The 20,000-nt window shown below is 43.0% G+C and overlaps 1 protein-coding gene across 3 annotated transcripts in view; it reads left to right on the forward strand.

The window, feature by feature from the left end:
* The window catches only part of bcan (brevican), a 40,636-nt gene that overhangs the window by 13,022 nt on the left and 7,614 nt on the right, over nt 1–20,000 (forward strand). For 2 of the 3 annotated variants that reach the window (XM_032511421.1, XM_032511419.1), the window contains 8 exons: nt 7,810–7,892; nt 9,704–10,096; nt 11,103–11,277; nt 11,423–11,550; nt 12,404–12,697; nt 13,082–14,041; nt 15,719–16,480; nt 18,062–18,274. In XM_032511421.1, coding sequence (XP_032367312.1) covers nt 7,810–7,892; nt 9,704–10,096; nt 11,103–11,277; nt 11,423–11,550; nt 12,404–12,697; nt 13,082–14,041; nt 15,719–16,480; nt 18,062–18,274 — 3,008 coding nt within the window. Of the gene's footprint in view, nt 1–7,809; nt 7,893–9,688; nt 10,097–11,102; nt 11,278–11,422; nt 11,551–12,403; nt 12,698–13,081; nt 14,042–15,718; nt 16,481–18,061; nt 18,275–20,000 lie in introns of all 3 variants that reach the window. The other variant, XM_032511418.1, reaches the window with a different exon arrangement.

A 20,000-nucleotide genomic window follows, 5' to 3' on the forward strand; every position in this document is an offset into this window, starting at 1 on the left:
AATATTCATTTATCAGAATCATTTATTTGTCAAAATAAATGATTCTGATGAAGGAATATTTAAAATCGGCCATTATAAATGCAGATACCGATAGATCGGGAAATGCCTAATATTGGCCCGCCGATATTTCGGTCGGACTCTATAATAAATATGTGGAATAGATACGGATTATATCGCTTTGTGTAGAAATATGTAGGATTGGTTGATTGGTTGAGAACAGCCTGCACTGATATCTAAGGAGCACCAGGCCTCTCATCACACACTGGCTGGAGTGAGGAAGGTGCCAAATTCTTACGAAGCTGCCGCAGTCCTTAAAGAATCGAGTTCACCTCCTTCCTCCCTCCCTCCCTCCCTCCCTCCCTCCCACCTCCTCACCCCCTCCATTCTCCATCCAGCCTCAAATGACCTTTCCTGGCAAACTGAGCGGTCAAACATCCTCTCTCTTGGCCCCCGCCGCCTTTCTCCTCAAGGTGAAGTCATTGGTTATTCAGCCACTTGTGATGCCTGTCTTTGTTGCCTGCTCTGCCCCCCCTCTCTCTCTCCCCCCTAATCACTGAGGACGAAGACACAGCTCAGCCTGGCTGAGTGTGTGTGTAAATGTGTGTGTGTGTGTGTGTGTGTGTGTGTGTAAGTGTGTGTGTGTGTGTGTGTGTGTCTTAGAAAGAAAAGAGTAAGTCAGACCAACAAGTCTTTCAAACCATATGACGATGGAGGGTATTCCTACCCTCTAATAGAGCTGCACCATATGACCCAAAATCAAAATCACGATTAATTGCACATTTTACCTGGAAAACAATAAATGAACGATAATTAATTTATTTTGTGACTCTACGACAATAGATAGATAATTAGATAGTTAACTATAGATAAATAGATTGTATTTTTATCATGCAAAAGACATTTTTTAAAACTTTAAACAAAAAAATTCAAATTTTGTCATGCGTGTGGAAGCACCAGAGACACAAAATAACACCTCATATCACAGAAAAAGTGTTTTTGTGTTTTTTCACAAGTTGCAGCTACTGTAATAACTCAAACGAACACGACGTTTAGTCTATCATTGATTTATGGGTAATCTGTCCGCAGCTCTGCTCACTGCCAGCTTTATCCCGAGCCAAATTCTGGCATTAAAAAGAAACATTGAGTGGTTATTTATTAATCCTGTTTTGATTAGAAATGCGTCTCTGCCGAGACCCTCAAAACAAACCTTAATTTCCTTCATCGTCTCAGGTTTAGCACTCCTCTCAGTCAAAGGGAAGAACTAAGGGATTGACATTGGATGTCTGGGATATTCCACGTTTTATACTCAGTAGAGACGAACTCCTCAGGCTTCTTGTATAAAATATTAAAAGTATGACAGGGTCTAGATCTTCAACAGGGGATCATTTTGATTAAGAGTAACGGGTACAAGCACGTCTTTATCCTCACACAGCCGGGAGAGGAGCTAGTAACTCCTAATTCACGTGGCAAAGTGTGTAGTTTAGTTAGTGATATGACGTGGTTCATGGTGATGATGATGATGATGATGATGATGAGGATAATGATGATATCTATGCCGCTGATGTGGACAATTTGTGTTTTGATGGAAGAGTTGGTGATCATGTATTAAGCCCGCCTGGTCACTTGGCACTCTATTGTGGGTATTTGTAGCTTTTTTGTCCTTCTGGCGCTCTTTCAGACGTCACTGATGCTGTGTGAGTACACTTGGAAATGTCAAAGTTGGTCACCAGTGTCAAATGTTGGTCTGTTAGCCTGCTGGTGTTCAGGTCACCCCCCATCTCGTTCTGTGTTGTATGACTATGTTGTTTTTTAATGTATTGTATACCTTGCTGCAAAACCTATGGCCCTCCCGGGACAAAATAAAGTTAAAAGTTGAAGTTGGGGGTCCTCAAAGTCACTTCCTTTTTGAAATGTGTTTTCAAAAATTAAAATGTCTTAACATGAATCCAACACATTATTAGCAAATATACATTTCCACTGATGATAAGGTAAGGTAGTCACTCAGGTAGCCATCCACAGATACAGTTTATCTTTTAAGGACTCACTGGGCCACATGTGTGTTGATTTAAAAAAATCATGCTGACAATAATTATTTTAACCCTTATGTTGTTGTCAAACTGACCCGTTTTCCCATGTCAATGCTCTTTTTAACAATTGTAATTACCCCAAATAACATGATTGATTCCACACAACTCTCTTCGGGCTGATTTTGATGGTTAATTTTGAGGCGTCTTATTCGATTTTATAGCATTAAAAAAAAAAATTGAAGTGTTTTTGAAATAGTATTGAGTAAAAGTTGACATATTCCAGTCTGTGATTATCCATCAACATCCATTCCTTTAATTTTAGTCTCAATAATTCCTAATTTCTGCTTTTCTAACACCATCATAAGGTATAATTTCCTATAAATGAGGTTCATTGACCATAAATTCCAAAAATAACTGTAAAACTAAAGTTAATAAGTTAGTGTTACGTAGTGTTGAAAACATCAAAAAAGGGACAAACATTGAAAAAAAGCATCAAAAGTGTTGAAAAAAGGGACACAAATGTAAGAAAAAGATAAAAAAAAAGGTTAACAGCTTTGTATTCTATGCACTTAAAAGCAATGTATAAAGGCTTTAGTCCACCCTACATGTTATTCTAGTCCTAGTTTAAAATATAACTTCCTTTTGTACAATATTAGTAGTAGGGGGTCCCTGCTCCGTCTCTCTTAATGTTGAATTGGCCTATGGTTCTGACCCATAGTGTCAGGTTCAGTTCTGGTCCATAACCCAGTAACACTGTCTCTACAGCACCTGTTCACTGGTTCCACTTATTATTCCACTTATTTTGTGTTATTCATCATTCTCATTCTCACATCTCACTTATTATTTAGTATTTATTCATCATTCTCATTTCCTATTCCAGAACTGTTCATACTGTTCATATTGTTCATATTGTAATATAATAACATAATACTATTTATCCCAGTGTCCTTTGCACTATGCTCCACATTTAAATCATTTTTATTGAACTCTTCATTGCACTCATGCCTCTATATTGTTTCTGTTTAGAGCATGTATATTTTAATGTGTATATTTTAGTGTGTATATGTTGTTTGGTTGTATTGTATGTGTAAGCGCATCGTGAGCAACAATGATCCGAAGAAGAATTCCTCGTTTGTGTCCTCATACCTGGCAAATAAAGCTGATTCTGATTCTGATATAACGCTGAAGACCCCTGGTCTAGAGTTAGAGGTGACCTGCTGTTAATCCGAGCTGAGACGCTGACGGGTCTCGCCCTGGTTGGTGAGGAGTCAGCGAGGCGTCGGAGGTCACCAGCTGTTCCCTGTGTGTGTCGGTGCGTTTGTGTGTTTGTGTTGGTGTGTTTGTGTCGGTGTGTTTGTGTTGGTGTGTCGGTGTGTTTGTGCCGGTGTGTTTGTGTCGGTGTGTTTGTGTGTCGGTGTGTTTGTGCCGGTGTGTTTGTGTCGGTGTGTTTGTGTGTTTATGTCGGTGTGTTTGTGCCGGTGTGTTTGTGTTGGTGTGTTTGTCCTGGTATGTTTGTGTCGGTGTGTCGGTGTGTTTGTGTGTTTGTGCCGGTGTGTTTGTGCCGGTATGTTTGTGTCGGTGTGTTTTTTGTTGTGTGTGTGTGTGTGTGTTGTGTCAGTTGTTTGTGCCGGTGTGTTTGTGCCGTGTGTTTGTGTCGGTGTGTGTGTGTGTGTGTGTGTGTGTTTTTGGTGTCGGTGGTGTTTGTACTGGTGTGTTGTGTCGTGTGGTTTGTGTTGGTGTGTGTGTGCTGTGTGTGGTTGTGTGTGGTGTGTGTGTGTCGGTAGTGTTGTGTGTCGTGTGTGTGTGTCGGTGTGTGTGTGTGTCGATGTGTGTGTGTCGGTGTGTGTGTGTGTGTTGTGTGTTGTGTGTGTGTGGTGTTTTGGTGGTGTGTGTGTGTGTTTGTGGTGGTGCCGGTGTGTGTGTGCCGGTGTGTTCGTGTCGGTGTGTGTGTGTGTTTGTGCCGCGGTGATCTGACAGAAAGACTTTCGTCAGCCGCAAACACACACACACAAACACAAAAGTGGAAGCAGTTTTACTTTCAGCTCGCAGCTCGACTGGTGATTTCTCCAGCTGGAGCCTCTGATCATTTCTCAACCACAAACTCAAACACAGGCTGCAAAAACGTGTCTCCGAAAACGTAGCAGTGTAGATGTAGACTCTGGGTTTAGGGTAAATTTCCATTTGAACAAAGAGACCTTGTGGCTTCAACAATTTCGCCAGTTCAGAAAACATTTGGACCATTTAATGTCAGAAAAGTCTTTCTCTTCTTGGATCAAAATCTTTCTAGACATGGTTTCAAGTGATTGGTCCTCAGATTTATTTTCTATTTTCAGGTAGAGACCGACTGATGATGATGATGTTCACAACAGTAGCGTATCATAAGAAAAGCAAGTAATACACACACACACACACACACACACACACACACACACACACACACACACACACACACACACACACACAGAAACGTTCTTATCTCTGGTCAGGCCCGGCGTCAGGGGCGTTCTGTGCTTTTCACAAGGTCAGCGGCCCTCATGATTATCTCATGAGGAACAGAAGTAGTTGCACACAGACTTCATGTAAATACTTTAACACTAAAAGGAAGCAAAGACTATTACAACACATAACACAATAAAGGAAAGGAAAGAGGCTAAAAAGCATAATATGAGCATTTTAAGAAAAAAAGGTCTTAACATGAGAAGACAGAGAAAAGAGGATTACAATACAACAAAGAAAACAACGGGATGTAAAAAAGCTGCAGTGAATAAAGTGGAGGACAACAAAAGGAGTGTTAATAATAGTAAATCTAGTTAAGTCGGAGGTTGGGCTCCGGTCCGACCCTCGGGGGGGTTTGGGGGGAATCAGAATTCAGATCAGGCTCCGCAGCGCCTGAAGTCTGCAAAGGACACACAGACAATCTGTCTGTCTGCTTCTCTCTCTCTCTATTACACACACACGCACGCACGCACGCACGCACACATACACACACACACACACACATATGAACACACAGACAGTCTGTCTGTCTGTCTGCTTCTCTCTCTCACACACACGCACGCACACGCACATGCACACGCACACGCACACGCACACACAGTCCAAAGAAGTTCGAGTCCAAGACAAGACTGAGTCCAGGACAGAATAAAGGTCTTATGCATGACAGTATCAAGACAATCATTTAGGGTTTCACTTTCCCTCCAATATTATTATCAACCTAATAAAGACACCTGGACTCGGTCCAGACCAGAAGCCATATTGGGCAAGACCAGTGGCCGAGACAAGTCCGAGTCCAAATACTAGCGAGGCCGAGACAAGTCTGAGTCCATAGAAAAGCGGTCTTGAGTCCAAGACCAGACTCGAGTACTACAGCCCTGCTATGGAGAGGTAGCTCATACAGCTGTTATAATTTTGGCATGTTGCTTTGTTTTCTGTTTCTCCTTCTCTGGGTTTTGGTTCTGTCTTGTTTCCTCCTGTTTGTGTCCTAGTTTCCTCCCCGGTCTTGTGTTGTAGTTTCTGTCTTGTGTCCCCTTGTGAGTGTCTGTATGTTCTGTTTCCTGTTTTACTTTGATAGTCTGGTTTCCTAGTTTTTCTACCTGCCTTGTGATTGTCGTCCCCACCTGATGTGAGTCACCTGTTGCTCGTTACCTCGTTTCCTCCTGTATTTAACCTCTGAATTCCCTTTGTCTCTTGTCAGGTCGTTTTGTTTGTTCCGGGTTGTGTGTATGTGTATTTGTGTGTTTGTGCGTTTTTTTTTTTGTGTCGTCTTGTCAGCTTTGGACTCTTCCCTGCTATCACTATTTCCCCGTGAGTTATTCCCTGTCTTGGTGTTTCCAGTTTTTGTGTTCCAGTTTTTGGTTTTCTTTTCTCTGGGACGGTTAGGGATATTTGGATTTTTTGACTCTGTTTTTTGCATTTTTGGATACCTTGTTTGGACTCTTCTTGTTAATAAATCCTCTTATGAACTCTCTCCTGCCTGCCCATTGCTGCGTTTTGGTCCTCCATTCCCTACACTGTCACAACAATCACACTATTAATTATTTGATCCTATTAAAACGGGGGTAAAATTGACAGCTGGGATTGACTTACGATTGCGGGACCGGGACAACGCAGCTCCACCGACCCTTCACTACTGAACTAGTCTCACTTTGCCAGACCTTCTTTCACAGCACTGTGGAGGAAGGTATAGCTGTGGTCCACATAGCATTCTGAGATGGGAGAAAAACTCACTCTGGTCTATTGGCAATTGCAATCATCATGGGTGGTGCTGTAACGTCACTTACGTTTTGGAGAAGCTAGGAAGTAACAAATCGTACACCCAAACCAACAAAGGAGAGATGAACATGTCAAAGTACTTTTATTACACTAGTTTAAATGTAAAAGGCACCAGCAAAGAGTAGTTCACACACTACAACCAGCACAACAGGAAGCTTGGGGGCAAGAGGAAGGGGGGCGGGACCTTGGACCTGGGAGCTTATATGCAGCTTCTGCTAACCAGATGGAAAACAGCTGTGAATGATCCAGACCCTCAGGTGTGGCAGACCTGAAACACAAAAACAAGAGGCCAGAGTAACACTAGAGAACGTAACAGGTGTCGCTGCAAAACAGCGGAAAGGAACTTGTTTTGGTGGAACAGAAAACTCAAATTGGACAGATACTCTAGCTAGCTGTCTGGATTTACCGGATGGTAACGGACATCTGGCCAAAAAGAAGAACATCTGGCAGAATTCCATGTGGCAACAGAACAATCCTGGAAGTGGAACGTTGTGGATATAGCGTCACTGTGTCCACGTTTGGACACGTATTGGCTGACGTTCTATCAAAATATCTGTTAAAATACGAATATAAATGATCTGTTGATGTTTTAAGTTGATTTATAGGTGTAAAACTATCGTGCGACTTCTTACCTTTCTAACGGTATATGGTGTTAACTTGTTACTTTAGCTTTTACTTTACAAGAGCCAACTAAAGTACGCTATCGCCGATAAATCAGCCGTGCGCTTCCCTCGGCCATAACCGGACACCGCTACAGACCGTTAGTTAAAGAAAGTCCCATCAATGCTGTCAAAACTACTGGATCTTACTTCTGTCCTTTCCGATAAAATACCATGCTTCAACAACTCTGAATTATGCAATAGGAGCTCCTTAATGTCCAGTTCAGTAAAAATAGAAACTTTTTAGGAGGAAAATCCATCGCCCGAGCGTTCTTACGTCCTTTCCTCTTTCATATACTACTGAGACATCTAAATGTCCGTGTACATATAGGACAATTCATACGTAGATTGTTAGATGGGTATACATCAATTCGGTTAACATTTTGGTGTTGATCCGAAATGTAAAGTACTGCGAAAAGACCAGAAGGTCCGTCAGGCTGAAGGTGTCCGGATATGGCCGATAGCAGCAAGTGGCGTCCCAACGTGGACACAGTGACGCTAGACTACGCAGTCTCCGGCTCCAAAATTACAAGATGGCAGCTCCCTTATCCGGGATACTTTTTTGTCGTCCATTTTTATATACAGATAGTGGTTCAAGTTAATAAATCTGTGCACACAGATTTCGACATCATGTATTGTTAAACCACGGTATGAGGCCTTCGTAGATCTTTTTTATTTACTTTTTGTGTAATTACTCAGTTTAACTTCATATTACAGCAGTCATTTGATCTAATTAAAATGTTGTGATGCTATTGTGAGCACCAGCGCCCGTGATCCGCAGTCCAGAGGTTTTTGTCATATTGAAGTTAAATACTGTCAACCCCCCCCTCCCTCTTGTCTTTCACCCACAGACTGGACGTGTCTCTACCTGTGCTGCTGTGTGCCATCTGTCTCCTCGTCCGGCCGTCGTCCTCTACTCACCACCAGGAGTCAGGTACCCCCCCCTCCCGCCTTTCACCATTGACATCCACCGCTCCATTAAATCATACGTGACCTCTGACTTCTAAGGGCAGCAGGGTGCTGTTTAATCATTTCCTGTCGTTCATTGTTTTTGCTGACACGCCGTTTTCAAGGGCGCCCGAGGGTCGCAGCAGGAAATCAGACCGATACCGCTGAATGTCTTTGCTTTTCGTTGTGCTGTATACAGCATATTGGCTTGTTTGCTTATTAAAACGTATGGCGTGCAAAGCAAAATATATATTGGGGAAATGCAACGTTTTCAGAAATAAATGTGCAAGAACTTTAAATCCTCAACATCTGTTGGCGACCAGTAAGATGTAAGAAGTAACAACGTTGCTGAGAGACTCTGGTGGCAGAAGTCTCTGATAACAAGCCTACAAACTTCCTGCAGATATACTGTATAAAATGTCATTTTGTGGCAGCAAAATGCACCTATACATGCCCACAGCTACACTGTGTGTAATCAGTCACCTCTGTCCAATCAGTTTTTGGCCTGTAGTCCAACCCTGGTGTTAAATGTCATGCTGCGGCTCTGATAACTGCATACGGGGTTGTGCTGCAAAACTGCAAACAGGACCTTTAGATTTCAGGGAGGGGGGGGGGGGGGGAAATGGTTTCCTCTGAGCGGGACAGAGAGATCCTGTGTGCATCGAGCTATGAAATACACTTAGGATGTTACTCAATTAAAAAGAAAATTTTGCAAGTGAAGAAAGCCTCAGTTTGTCTTAAAAGTGTTGACATACAGTATAAGACTGTGATAGTACTTAGTTTTAATAGTAGTAGATAGTAGTTTTAATTCGTAGCAGTGGTGCGACAACTTCATTCTTCTGTTACTTTGTGACCTTTTCTGATTTTACTGTTTTCTATGTTCACGCTTTCTATTGGATGATGTGATTTTACTCATTTTGTTAAGCACTTTGGATACCTGCTGGTTGTTGTAAAGTGCTATATAAATACATTTTGATTGATTGACAGTACGTATTTAAGAAAGACTATTCACGCCAAAGTCTCTAAGGGACGTCTCTCTGATGCTACCATGTCTGTGTGTTTTTTAACGGGCTGTGACGTTATTAACGGGTCTTAATAGTTCAATTCAAACGGGATCAAAAATGATTGGTCTCTCTCCCTTTTTATGAGACATAAGGGGATAGACCCTTTTTTCCCTGTACATTTGGGGGGGAGATTTCCTCATCCAAATCAAGGGTCCAAGGCACACCCAAGGCCTGAGGGCCAAATCCGGGCCCTCGCAGAAGTTGATCCGGCCCACATATTTTTAGAGGTTCACAATAAACTTTGGCCGATCTATTTTTTGTTTTTATCCATTTTACGGTGTTGTTTTTGGTGCTTTTTTCTATGCTTTCTGAGCCTTTCTTTAATGTTTTTGCCACTTTTTTTATGCTTTTTCCAACTGTTTCAAACAATTTTGTTGTTTTTCCAGTGTTTTTGTTGCATTTTTTTGCACTTTAAAAAAGGTTTTGTTGCTTTTTTTCTATGATAGCTAATGAGCTTTTTGGCTTTATGTGTCGGTCCACACTCTAAGTGAGAAAGCTATATGAGATATACAATAATGCAGTCACCAATGTTGACTTTTTCCCTTAAATAAAATGTCTGGCCCTTGGTGTGATTCTCATTTTCCAGGCTGGCCCTCAGTGAAGTTGAGATTTCCACCTCTGGTCTAGGGACAGTTAGTCTCCTGGCTGCTGCTCTGTATCAATCTTACCTGAACAAGGAAGAAGTAGATTTCTCAAAATGTCACCTATTACTTTAAAGCTTGCTTCTCCTCAGATGACTCAAAGCTCCTCCAGGTGACCATCCCCGCCGACCCGCCGGTGGCCGGGGTGCTGGGCGGCTCTTTGACATTACCCTGCCTGGTGTCTCTGGCGCACCCGCCGCCGTCCCCCTCCACCAACGGCCGCCACGCCGTGCTGTCCCTCCCGCGGGTCAAGTGGAGCGTGCTGACCCACGACCGAGAGGCGGAGATCCTGGTTGCCCGTGGCGACAGGGTGAGAGTCAGCGAGGCGTACAAGGACCGGGCCTCGCTGCTCCACTACGCCTCGTCCCCCGCCGACCTCACGCTGCGGCTGGAGAGCCTGAGGCAGAACGACACCGGCTTCTACCGCTGCGAGGTGCAGCAGGGCCTGGAGGACGCCAACGACGTGGTTCACGTCAAAGTCAAAGGTGAGATAGACATGGTTTGAATTAAATGAAAACAAGCAGCACAACATATTTCCCTTTTTTTGGCCATGATTCACAATGCATCTACCCAAGGGCGTAACTTTGGGTCCAACATTGGGGGATTGAGATCTCCAACTATCAAGGAGGTCCCGGGACATGTCTGCATGTACTGAGAAAATGACAAACACATTGAAAAAAGAGAAACGTTAAGGTGTGAAAAACTTTGAAAAAAATGCCAAAATCTTTAAAAAAAAGACTAAAACTCTGAAAGAAGCAAGAAAAACATTGAAAAAAGTGTAGGAAAAACTTAATAAAAGGGACAAAAACTAAAAACAAAAACATCACATTTTCCGCCCCAAAAAAACTTTAAAAAATAACAAAAACATTGGAAACGTGACAAAAACGTACAAAAAAGTAAACCACCCCCTTGTAAATTACGCGTGTGCTTCTGCCTCTGCCTCTGTTAAAACATGTTAAGTTCTTTCAATGTAGGGAAGGATCTTGTTTTGGTGAAACAGGTGTACATTCAAAAGTGAGAGAAAACTCAGATTGGACAGATCTAGCTAGCTGTCTGGATTTACCCTGCAGAGACCTGAGGACCAGGTAACCAGAGTCCTCAGATTGGACAGATAGTCTAGCTAGCTGTCTGGATTTACCCTGTAGAGATCTGAGGACCAGGTAACCAGAGTCCTCAGATTGGACAGATAGTCTAGCTAGCTGTCTGGATTTACCCTGTAGAGATCTGAGGACCAGGTAACCATAGTCCTCAGATTGGACAGATAGTCTAGCTAGCTTTCTGGATTCACCCTGCAGAGATCTGAGGACCAGGTAACCATAGTCCTCAGAAATCCACCACATTTTAAAAATCCAACACAAAGAAAGCAGAAAAAATGGAAAATACACTCATCCGACAGATATAGACTACCCTGCCTCTAATGCTGCTTTGTAAAATGATCGCATAAAATACAACAGAATCCATAAAGCTGATGTTTTTTTTGTATTTTTACAGGGGTGGTGTTTCATTATCGTGCTGCATCCAGCCGCTACGCCTTTACCTTTGAGCAAGCCAGAGATGCCTGCGTGGAGATTGGGGCTCAGATTGCCAGTCCGGAGCAGCTCCTGGCCGCCTACCACAGCGGGTACGAGCAGTGTGACGCCGGCTGGCTCTCAGACCACTCGGTGAGGTGAGCACCCAAAACGTCATTTACTGGATCGAGTGGCCTCTTATGGGATCAGAAACCAAAACATCTCTCCTTACTTCAACACTCACTCAGAGAAGTATGATTTTTGGAGGTACTTGGTGTTTCAGCGCGACATTTCCCTCCACAGATATCCCATCCAGATGCCAAGAGAGGGCTGTTTTGGGGACATGGATGCATTGCCGGGAGTGAGGAACTATGGACTGTTAGAGCCTGATGAGCTGTATGACGTCTATTGCTACGTAGAGAATGTCGATGGTAAGACAAACATCAGCAGTGTTTTCTCCTAGGTCTGTGGAAGACTTAGGTATTTGGAGAGAGGGTTTTTGCATCCTCCCTCAAGAAAATGTTAACCCTCATGTTGTCCTCATGTTGTCCTCGGGTCAAATTGACCCGTTTTCCTATATCAATGTTCTTTTTAATTCCCCAAAAAACATGATTGATTCCACCCAACGCTCTTTGCCAAGGACAAATCTCTACTTTCATGTAATTTGTCTTATTCAATTTTATAGCATTTGAAAAACAAAAATTAAGTGGTTTTGAAATAGTATTGAGTAAAAGTTGACATATTCCAGTCTGTGATTATCCATCAACACACATTTTAGTCACAACAAAGGCTGTCAGTTGAATGGCGTTCTGAGCTAACGTTAGCAATGAAACAATCATAGATAGCTAAAATATTTTTGAAATGATTCCCAAAGGAAATGATTCTTTTATTGTTTTGTAATGAGAAAAGTTTATTTCATGGATTTTCAGTATGACACGTTATGTCGTAAAACGTTTAAATCTGAGCATGCACGACTCAAATCTGCACTCGCCTCACATTGGGCTGTGACAGCCTTATCCTAGTGCCCATCACGCAGCGCTGCCTGGAAGGCGATGTTGGGGGCTTAAATGTTCTCATGTTAAACCTAAAGTTAAGCCCTTGATTGCGGTTAAACAAAGAAACGAGAATTACACAATAACGTAATAATTGTTACAGGCCTACCTTTAAAGTAAGAAACCATGCTCGAGTTGTGATTTGGATCGCTAACCTGATCCGCACAATAACCACAGGAAACTAAGACGCAAAAAGACCATCAGAAGTTGACACCTGTCTCCTTGTGTACAGGTGAGGTGTTCCATGTCTCCGCCCCCCAGGGCTTTACCTTCTCGGAGGCCAAGGCCTTCTGTCTGAGTCATGGGGCCGAGCTGGTAACCACCGCTCAGCTGTACGCAGCCTGGAACGACGGACTGAACCTCTGCAGTCCGGGCTGGCTGGCGGACGGGAGCGTGCGCTACCCCATCGTCACCCCCAGGGAGCGTTGTGGAGGCGGCGAACCCGGGGTCAGAACTGTCTATCGTTACAGCAACCAGACGGGCTTCCCCGAGGTTCACAATCGACATGATGTCTACTGCCTCCAAAGTAAAGTGTTGTGGTTTATGTTCTGCATCCTAAAGATCAAGGACCCTCTACAAAAAGATTAGTACCACTTGTGAAAAAAGTATTTGAGTTTGATTGACTTTAAACACAGAACTTAAATACTTTTTTTTTCCACACATCCCTCCAAGGGGTCAACCCGCAAGATAAATCGTAGGGAAAAGAAGAACAAACCTAGTTCTGGCACGCACAATTTATTTATTGTTGTACTTTTCCCAAATCTTTTTTCTTGCTAAATACTAAGTAGTTGTAGCTGCATATGAGCTTTCTTCTCTACACTCTCTTTCCCTTATAAGTGGCATTAAGAAGAGGTCTAATTAAATCTTGGACTATATAAAAAACATTTTGTAATTGTGCTCTTTATTCCAGGCAATAACGCCGCTTACACAGAATCTCATCAGGATTTCCTCGCCACTGAACCAGAGAACATTGGCCAGGACGTTGTTTTCTTAACTAATCCTGTAGAGGAAGACTTTGACTGGGGCAAGGCGACGGCAAAAGGGGGCAAAGAGGTCCAACGCGCCCACACGGCCAACCCGGGACAGCAGAGTCACATGGAGGCCCAGGCCGTCACATTGACTTATGACAAGCGACCATTAACGGTAGACATTCACTCCTCCATCACTCCTCCATCTGAGCATCAAGAGCCCTGGTCCACAGAGAAAGGTACCTGGGAAGTCCTGGAAAAGGCCGGCAACACAGAGAACTATCAGCCCGCATCGGAAGACAACCAAGACAGAGATTATGACACAACTTCTGCAACAACTTCTCCAAAGGCAGATGGTGTCGTAGCATTTGACGAAGACTCCACTTTACCCACAAATGATGCGACTCTTCCAGCGAGCGCGGAGTCCTCAGAGCCTCATATCTCTGTGACTGAAAGCCTGGGTACGACAGCTGTTTATGCAACATCTGGAGCTGATGCAACCGAGCTCCTTAGCAGCTCTGCGGAGGTTCCTCAGGAGGGCGACCTTCCTGTTCTACAAGAGGACCACACTACAGAGGCTCACCTGGATCTCACTTCCGAAGCCCCGCACGTCTACTCGAGCACATCTTACGAGGTTCCCGGACAGCCAGAAGAGGATAGCACTGGTTCTGCCGTGGAGATATCAGCGGTGACTTCTTTAACCCTTACAGAGGAAACCGCTTACTCAACCGCCCCGCTGCTGCCGGCTTTTGATCACAGTACGCCTGAGAACCATTATGCAGAAGAGGGGTCTGGGGATGAGAGTGTAAACCCTCTTCTAGATGAGGCGACACAACCCTCAGTGACTCAAAGTTTGGGGGACACCTCTGGTCCCTCTGAACTGGCCCCTACGTCTGATTCAGGTGAGTATTACATGGAATATCAAAGCTAGGATCACAACATGAGTCTATGGTATTTTAGAAGTTCCTCAATTGTTAGTGACAGGTGAGTGCTTGGCAGAATGAATGAAGAACACGCCTCCACAGGTTGCCTGGCAAAAGAATCCAGATGCATTCAAAGACAACAGAAAAACATAGACACACAGACAACAATCAGGTTCAGAGCAAGGGATACCTGACATATATAGGCATATATGTTAATAGTTACTGTATACTTAACCTATTTTCATTTCTATATTGGATTGCAATGTCACACACCTCTGTTAAACTTATGGTAGTAGATCGTTGATCAGCTGTTTCTTTGTGAAGAGAGAGCTTGAGAGAAAACGGTGTGTAACTGTCCGTTTTTCCAAAGGGATAGTCAACAAGTCGGCTCTTTAGATCAAATTGTGGTCACCACTACGTTTTAATCATTCGTTACTCATTCATTTAACAGTAGCTACAGGTCTGTTTAACAGTAACTAATCATTAACTAACCATTCGTTCCTCATTTGTTAATCACTAACCACCTACTGTTTCACTGTTTTGTGTACCTTATCGTAAAGTGTTACCGTTGCGTCAGAGCTATCTTTTTATTCAGATTATTTTTTGGGCTTTTCCGCCTTTAATTGTTGACAGGACAGTTAGGTGAGAGAGGGAAGAGAGAGGGAGAAGACATGCAGGAAATCGTCACAGGTCGGACTAATACCCTGGACCTCTGCATTGAGGCATGAACCTCTCAGTGCATGTGCGCCTGCTCTACCACTGAACCAACCTGGCCACACGATAGAGCTGGCTTTAACATATTTCAGACTTGTAGGCTTGTATATTGTTGGGTAGTTAAATTCATAATTAAACATCATACTTTATAAATGAAATGTATTTTGTGTGCAAAAATCTTAATTTGTAAAGTAACTAAAACTGTCAGATGAATGTAGTGGAGTAAAAATAGAGATGGTCCGATAACGATTCTGATACGTGAACTTGCGTATCGGCTGATACTTTGTACTTATCCGATACCAGTTGGTCATATATTTTATTATGTTTTAACAACTGTATACTAATATCCCTGTATGGAGGGGACATGATTTCTTTCTTTGTCGGTCTGGCTCAGGCTTTGTGAAACATGAACAAACTCAAACAATGAACGCCACAGAACTTTCTTTTATTATCCAGTTCGACAGTCAGTTAAACAGACAAAGAACACAAATAAACTACTTAAATGTAGATTTTCTTCAGGGCTTTGTTATGTGGTATCGGATTGGTGCATAAACTCCAGTACTTCCTGATACCGATACCAGCGTTTTAGGAACATCTCTAAGTAAAAACTTCAATATTTCCCCTGAAATGTAATGAAGTAGAACCATCATGAAAAGAAAAGACTCCAGTATTTGTACTTGAGTAAAGTACTTGAGTGAATGTACTTAGTTACATTCCCCCACTGCAGACAAGTTTGTAACTTGCACTCCTGTGGAGAACCAAAGGTAAATCGATCAAGGTGGGAATAAAAAAGTACCAAATGTAGAACTTCTGAAATCATCACTACACTAGAAAGAGTTGCAACGATTAGTCGATTAATCTCTTAAAATGCAGTTGTTTTGATAAGCGATTCTCATTTTATGTCAAGCAAAAAATGTGTTGATGATCCCTATTTTTTGGCAGGTTATGATCACACCGCAGAACCCTCAGGTGTAACCGTGGTGTGGTCCACCCCGGTCTGGCATGACAATGAGGACTTCAGTAGCCCTTCACAGGAGACCGTTTCACATGATCCAACCAACCACAGTAGACATGTGGACACAGCAGCGGTCTTCACAGTTACAGAAGACTCCAGTGTAAACACACCGGTCCTGAACAGTGATCCCATCACCTTGTTGACACCCCCTGTGTCTGTGACCCCACCTTTTCCTTCTGTGGAGGTTGAAGCCAGCTCCCCAGAGATTATAACCTTCATACCCGAAAGCAGCACTCCATCTGGGGCCGGACCTCTGGACGACATCCAGGACAAACTACAGGAGGTATTGGGAGGAAGCCAAGAGGTTTTCTTCAACAAAACCAAACATAGCACAGACAGCGATCCGGAGGGGAGGGAACACGATTCCAGAGAGGGGTTGGGTGAATCTTCAGGAGGAAGCGGCGAGCTGACAAATCCGGCTCTGTCAACGGACCACACGTCTGAGAGAACGGGCGGCTGGGATGCCACCGATGCACCTCCTCCGGCAGGTGTAAAACTCACGCCGATCCCTCATGTGACCCTCACACGGGGCTGGGAACCAGAGGCTTCTTCTTCTTCTTTGTCCTCCACAGCGCAGGAGTCTCGCTCAGATCTGGAGTACAGCACAGAACTTCATGTGGCTGACGGATCTGAAGACGTCTCTAAGGAGCCAGACGTCGTCACTGAGATCCCCACCAGCGGCATCACTGGTGAGTTTATAGGAACAGTCCGCCAAACACTCACCCTGTAGGCTTCAAATGGGTTTCTGAAGAGTTTGTAGCTTACTCTTCAGTGGAACTTAAGTGGAGATCGAAGGTTAGTCCATCGTGGTGGCAATAAAAAGCATCAAAATGTCTGAAACCACTGCAGTTTAATCCACTTCTCAATCAAAGCTACAAAGAGTTCAATCAGAAAAAGGAAGTAAAGATGGATGTTTATTATAACTATTCTTGCATTGGCTACACCACAAATGCATTCTGGGATAGGAGACAAAACTGCCCTGGGTTGTGCTCTGGGTTGTTTTCATTTCATTAACCCTCATGTTGTCCTCGGGTTAAATTGAACCGTTGTCCTATATCAATGTTCTTTGTAATTCCCCAAAATAACATGATTGATTCCACCCAACGCTCTTTGGCAAGTACAAATCTCTACTTTCATTAATTTTGGGGTGTCATATTCAATTTTTTAGCAATTGAAAACAAATTGCAGTGGTTTTGAAATAGTATTGAGTAAAAGTTGACAAATCCCAGTCTGTGATTATCCATCAACATCCATTCCTTTAAAGTGGTTCCAAATTTTTGGCCTGTACTGTAGACGTAGCCTACACTGTAAGTCAGTAGTAGTATATAGGCTATACAGTGGAGTTGCATATTAAGTGGTTTTGGGGTCCTTCTCTAAGTCATTTTGGGGTAAAATTTGGTTTTGATGAATTCTACAAGCAGCAATACCTCAGGCCAAGTACGCATCGGTCCAAACAGGCACATTTTCAACGGAGCTGAAGAATCTGCAAAGACAGCCGAGGATCGGGGAGGTGCACGGGTTCTACGCCATTTGTGACATTTTGCACTAAAATGACAGCTGACAACAACAGAGAGGAGAACAGATTGAGAAAGCATTACAGCTGTAATTGTACTGCACGCATTACGCAGCGTAAATGTACTAAAGGCAGAGACAATCATATTTAATTAGCAGGAGGACAATTTAGGTGAGTCCCTGTCAGCTGTATTAAAAACAAGGTGCAGTGCAGGAGTCAAAAAACAGTCTGAAAAGCATGAAAGGTTGAGTCTGCATTTATGAATAACCCGTGGGCTAGGCATGGGCCGGCTACCGGTTTCAAGGTTTTCCACGGTTTCAAAACCACTAACATTTTAACATTTAACATCATACCGTTCCGAAGGAATGAGCAGGAAGTGCACTTTAGAAATCTCTCTCCCTGCCAGTGTGCAGTGTGTTAAAAATAAAACGCATTCAACAAAAATCATTCAACAAGTGTATTTTGTCGGGTAATCATGACATATGAAACACTATTTGGCTGACATGGTTATCAGAAATAATCTCAGAAAAAAAAAGACAAATGTTTTGACTAAAACTAGACTAAGATACTTGAGTTCTCTTTTGACTAAAGCTAGACTAAAATGACGAGACTTTAAGTCGATTTAAAACTTGACTAACGTAACAAGATATGTGAATCTGACTAAAACTAACCAGGACATTTGGCAAAAAAATAGGTGACAAAATGAACACTACGTCCACGCCTACTGTGGACATATAATAATAAACTGTCTCAACAGAACATGGATCATCGGACCGAGGTGCGGGGGAGACCAGCACGGAGGATCCTTCAGTTAAAGTGTGCACGTGGCCTCCGGGTGATGGGGAGGAACGCCCCGGTCCGACGCGCAGCAGCGACAGCAGTGATGGACCAATCACAGCTCCCACCAGGTTCCCAGAGCACTCTGCCATGGCTGACAAGGTCTCTGCTGCAGGACCAGGAGGCACTTCAGGTAAAAAAGAAGCACACGTAACAGGTGGGATCCTGCGTTGTTATGGAGACACACCAGTCATCTCAGTCGTTTAGATTTCGTGATGTGTTGTTGACCACCCCTTTCATCCTCTGCAGTGATGTCACTAGATGTATGGAAACGTGTCTCTTATTGGCTATTTTCAGACAGTTTCTTCTAGAAAAGTATTATTTGAAGAGATAATTTGAATAACTGAGATTCCTACTAATGGATAAATAAAGATTTTGCTTCCAAAAAGAGATATTTAAAAATTATTCTTAAAACGAAAAAAAATATTTTCTTGAGTGCACTAAAGAAACAACTAAAACAAGCCAACACCAGACACAAAAAGACATAATTTAGGAAAATGAATAAAAAACGGATATGTCTTTACACAGTATGGAAACACTTGTTACACACACACACACACACACACTCTTTGTGGGGACCCGTCATTGACACAATGCATTCCTTAGCCCCTTACCCAAACCCTAACCATCTACCCCACCAACTAAATACCTAACCTTAACCATTACCCTAACCTTAACCCTAACCGTATTCTAACCCTAATCCCAAAACCAAGTCTTAACCCTTAAACAGCCAACCGTTGTGGGGTCCAGCTTGTTAGCCCCACAAAGCTGTCCGGACCCCTAAAGTATGCTATATTCCCGGTTTTTGGACCCCACAAATGTGGTTAAATGAGAACATTGATATAGGAAAACGGGTCAATTTGACCCAAGGACAACATGAGGGTTAAAGTGAGAGAACACTAAACCAAAGAACACAAATCTCCAAAACTGGCAAATGGCAAATATGAGCATTATTAACCGTGTTACACAAACGCCAGAACCAGCAGCTGGTGTTAGGATGTTTGGAAGGCGGAGGGAACATCTGTCTCTGAACATGTCCAATCAGGAGAGAGATTTATAGCACGCTGCAATTTAGCACCTCAAGCTGACTCAGCACAGCAGAGAGATCAGCGTCCGGTTTTGAATTAATTCTCAGAATAACACGCAGTAAGCTCACAACAGGCATCTACTCACTGAGTCTATTGTTTGAGTTCAAAAAGTCCAAAGACAAAACCTCTTAAATTGCTGATTAAAAAGTGAAAATGCACATTCAGTTTGAAAGGATGACACAAAAGCCATATGTAACAACCAAACTGTGGTGAAAAGCTGCTGGGTGAATGAAGCAGTGGGTCCCATACCTGGTGTGACAGCTCCCTCTGCTGGTGACTCTGTGTAGGGCAACATCTTTTATAAAATTAGATGTTACAGAATGGTTAAAAATCTGCTCTCTAAACTTATTTGGGGCGGTGCAGGACCCATGCATTTAAGAAATAGGGTTGTCAAAAGAAAAAAAAAAAATTATAAGCCATAGTATAACTTCTATTCAATTGGAAAGCAGCTTGAAGTTAAATCTGAAAGATTCATGTTTTTGTACACGATCTGTGACAAATTATTTATTTATCTCCAGGCAACTTCTTTTAGAATGGTGTATACACACACACACGATGCGTCTCACTACCTTTGTGGGGACCGTCATCGACATAATGCATTCCCTACCCCCTTACCCTAAACTTAACCATAACAACTAAATGCCTAACCTTAACCCTTACCCCCAACCTAACCATAACCTAATTCTAACCCTAATCCTAAAACCAAGTCTTAACCCTTAAACAGCCCGTTAAAGTTGTGGGGTCCAGCATTTTGGCCCCACAAAGCTGTCC

The sequence above is a fragment of the Etheostoma spectabile genome, unplaced genomic scaffold (assembly GCF_008692095.1).
Source record: "Etheostoma spectabile isolate EspeVRDwgs_2016 unplaced genomic scaffold, UIUC_Espe_1.0 scaffold363, whole genome shotgun sequence".
NCBI lineage: Eukaryota > Metazoa > Chordata > Actinopteri > Perciformes > Percidae > Etheostoma > Etheostoma spectabile.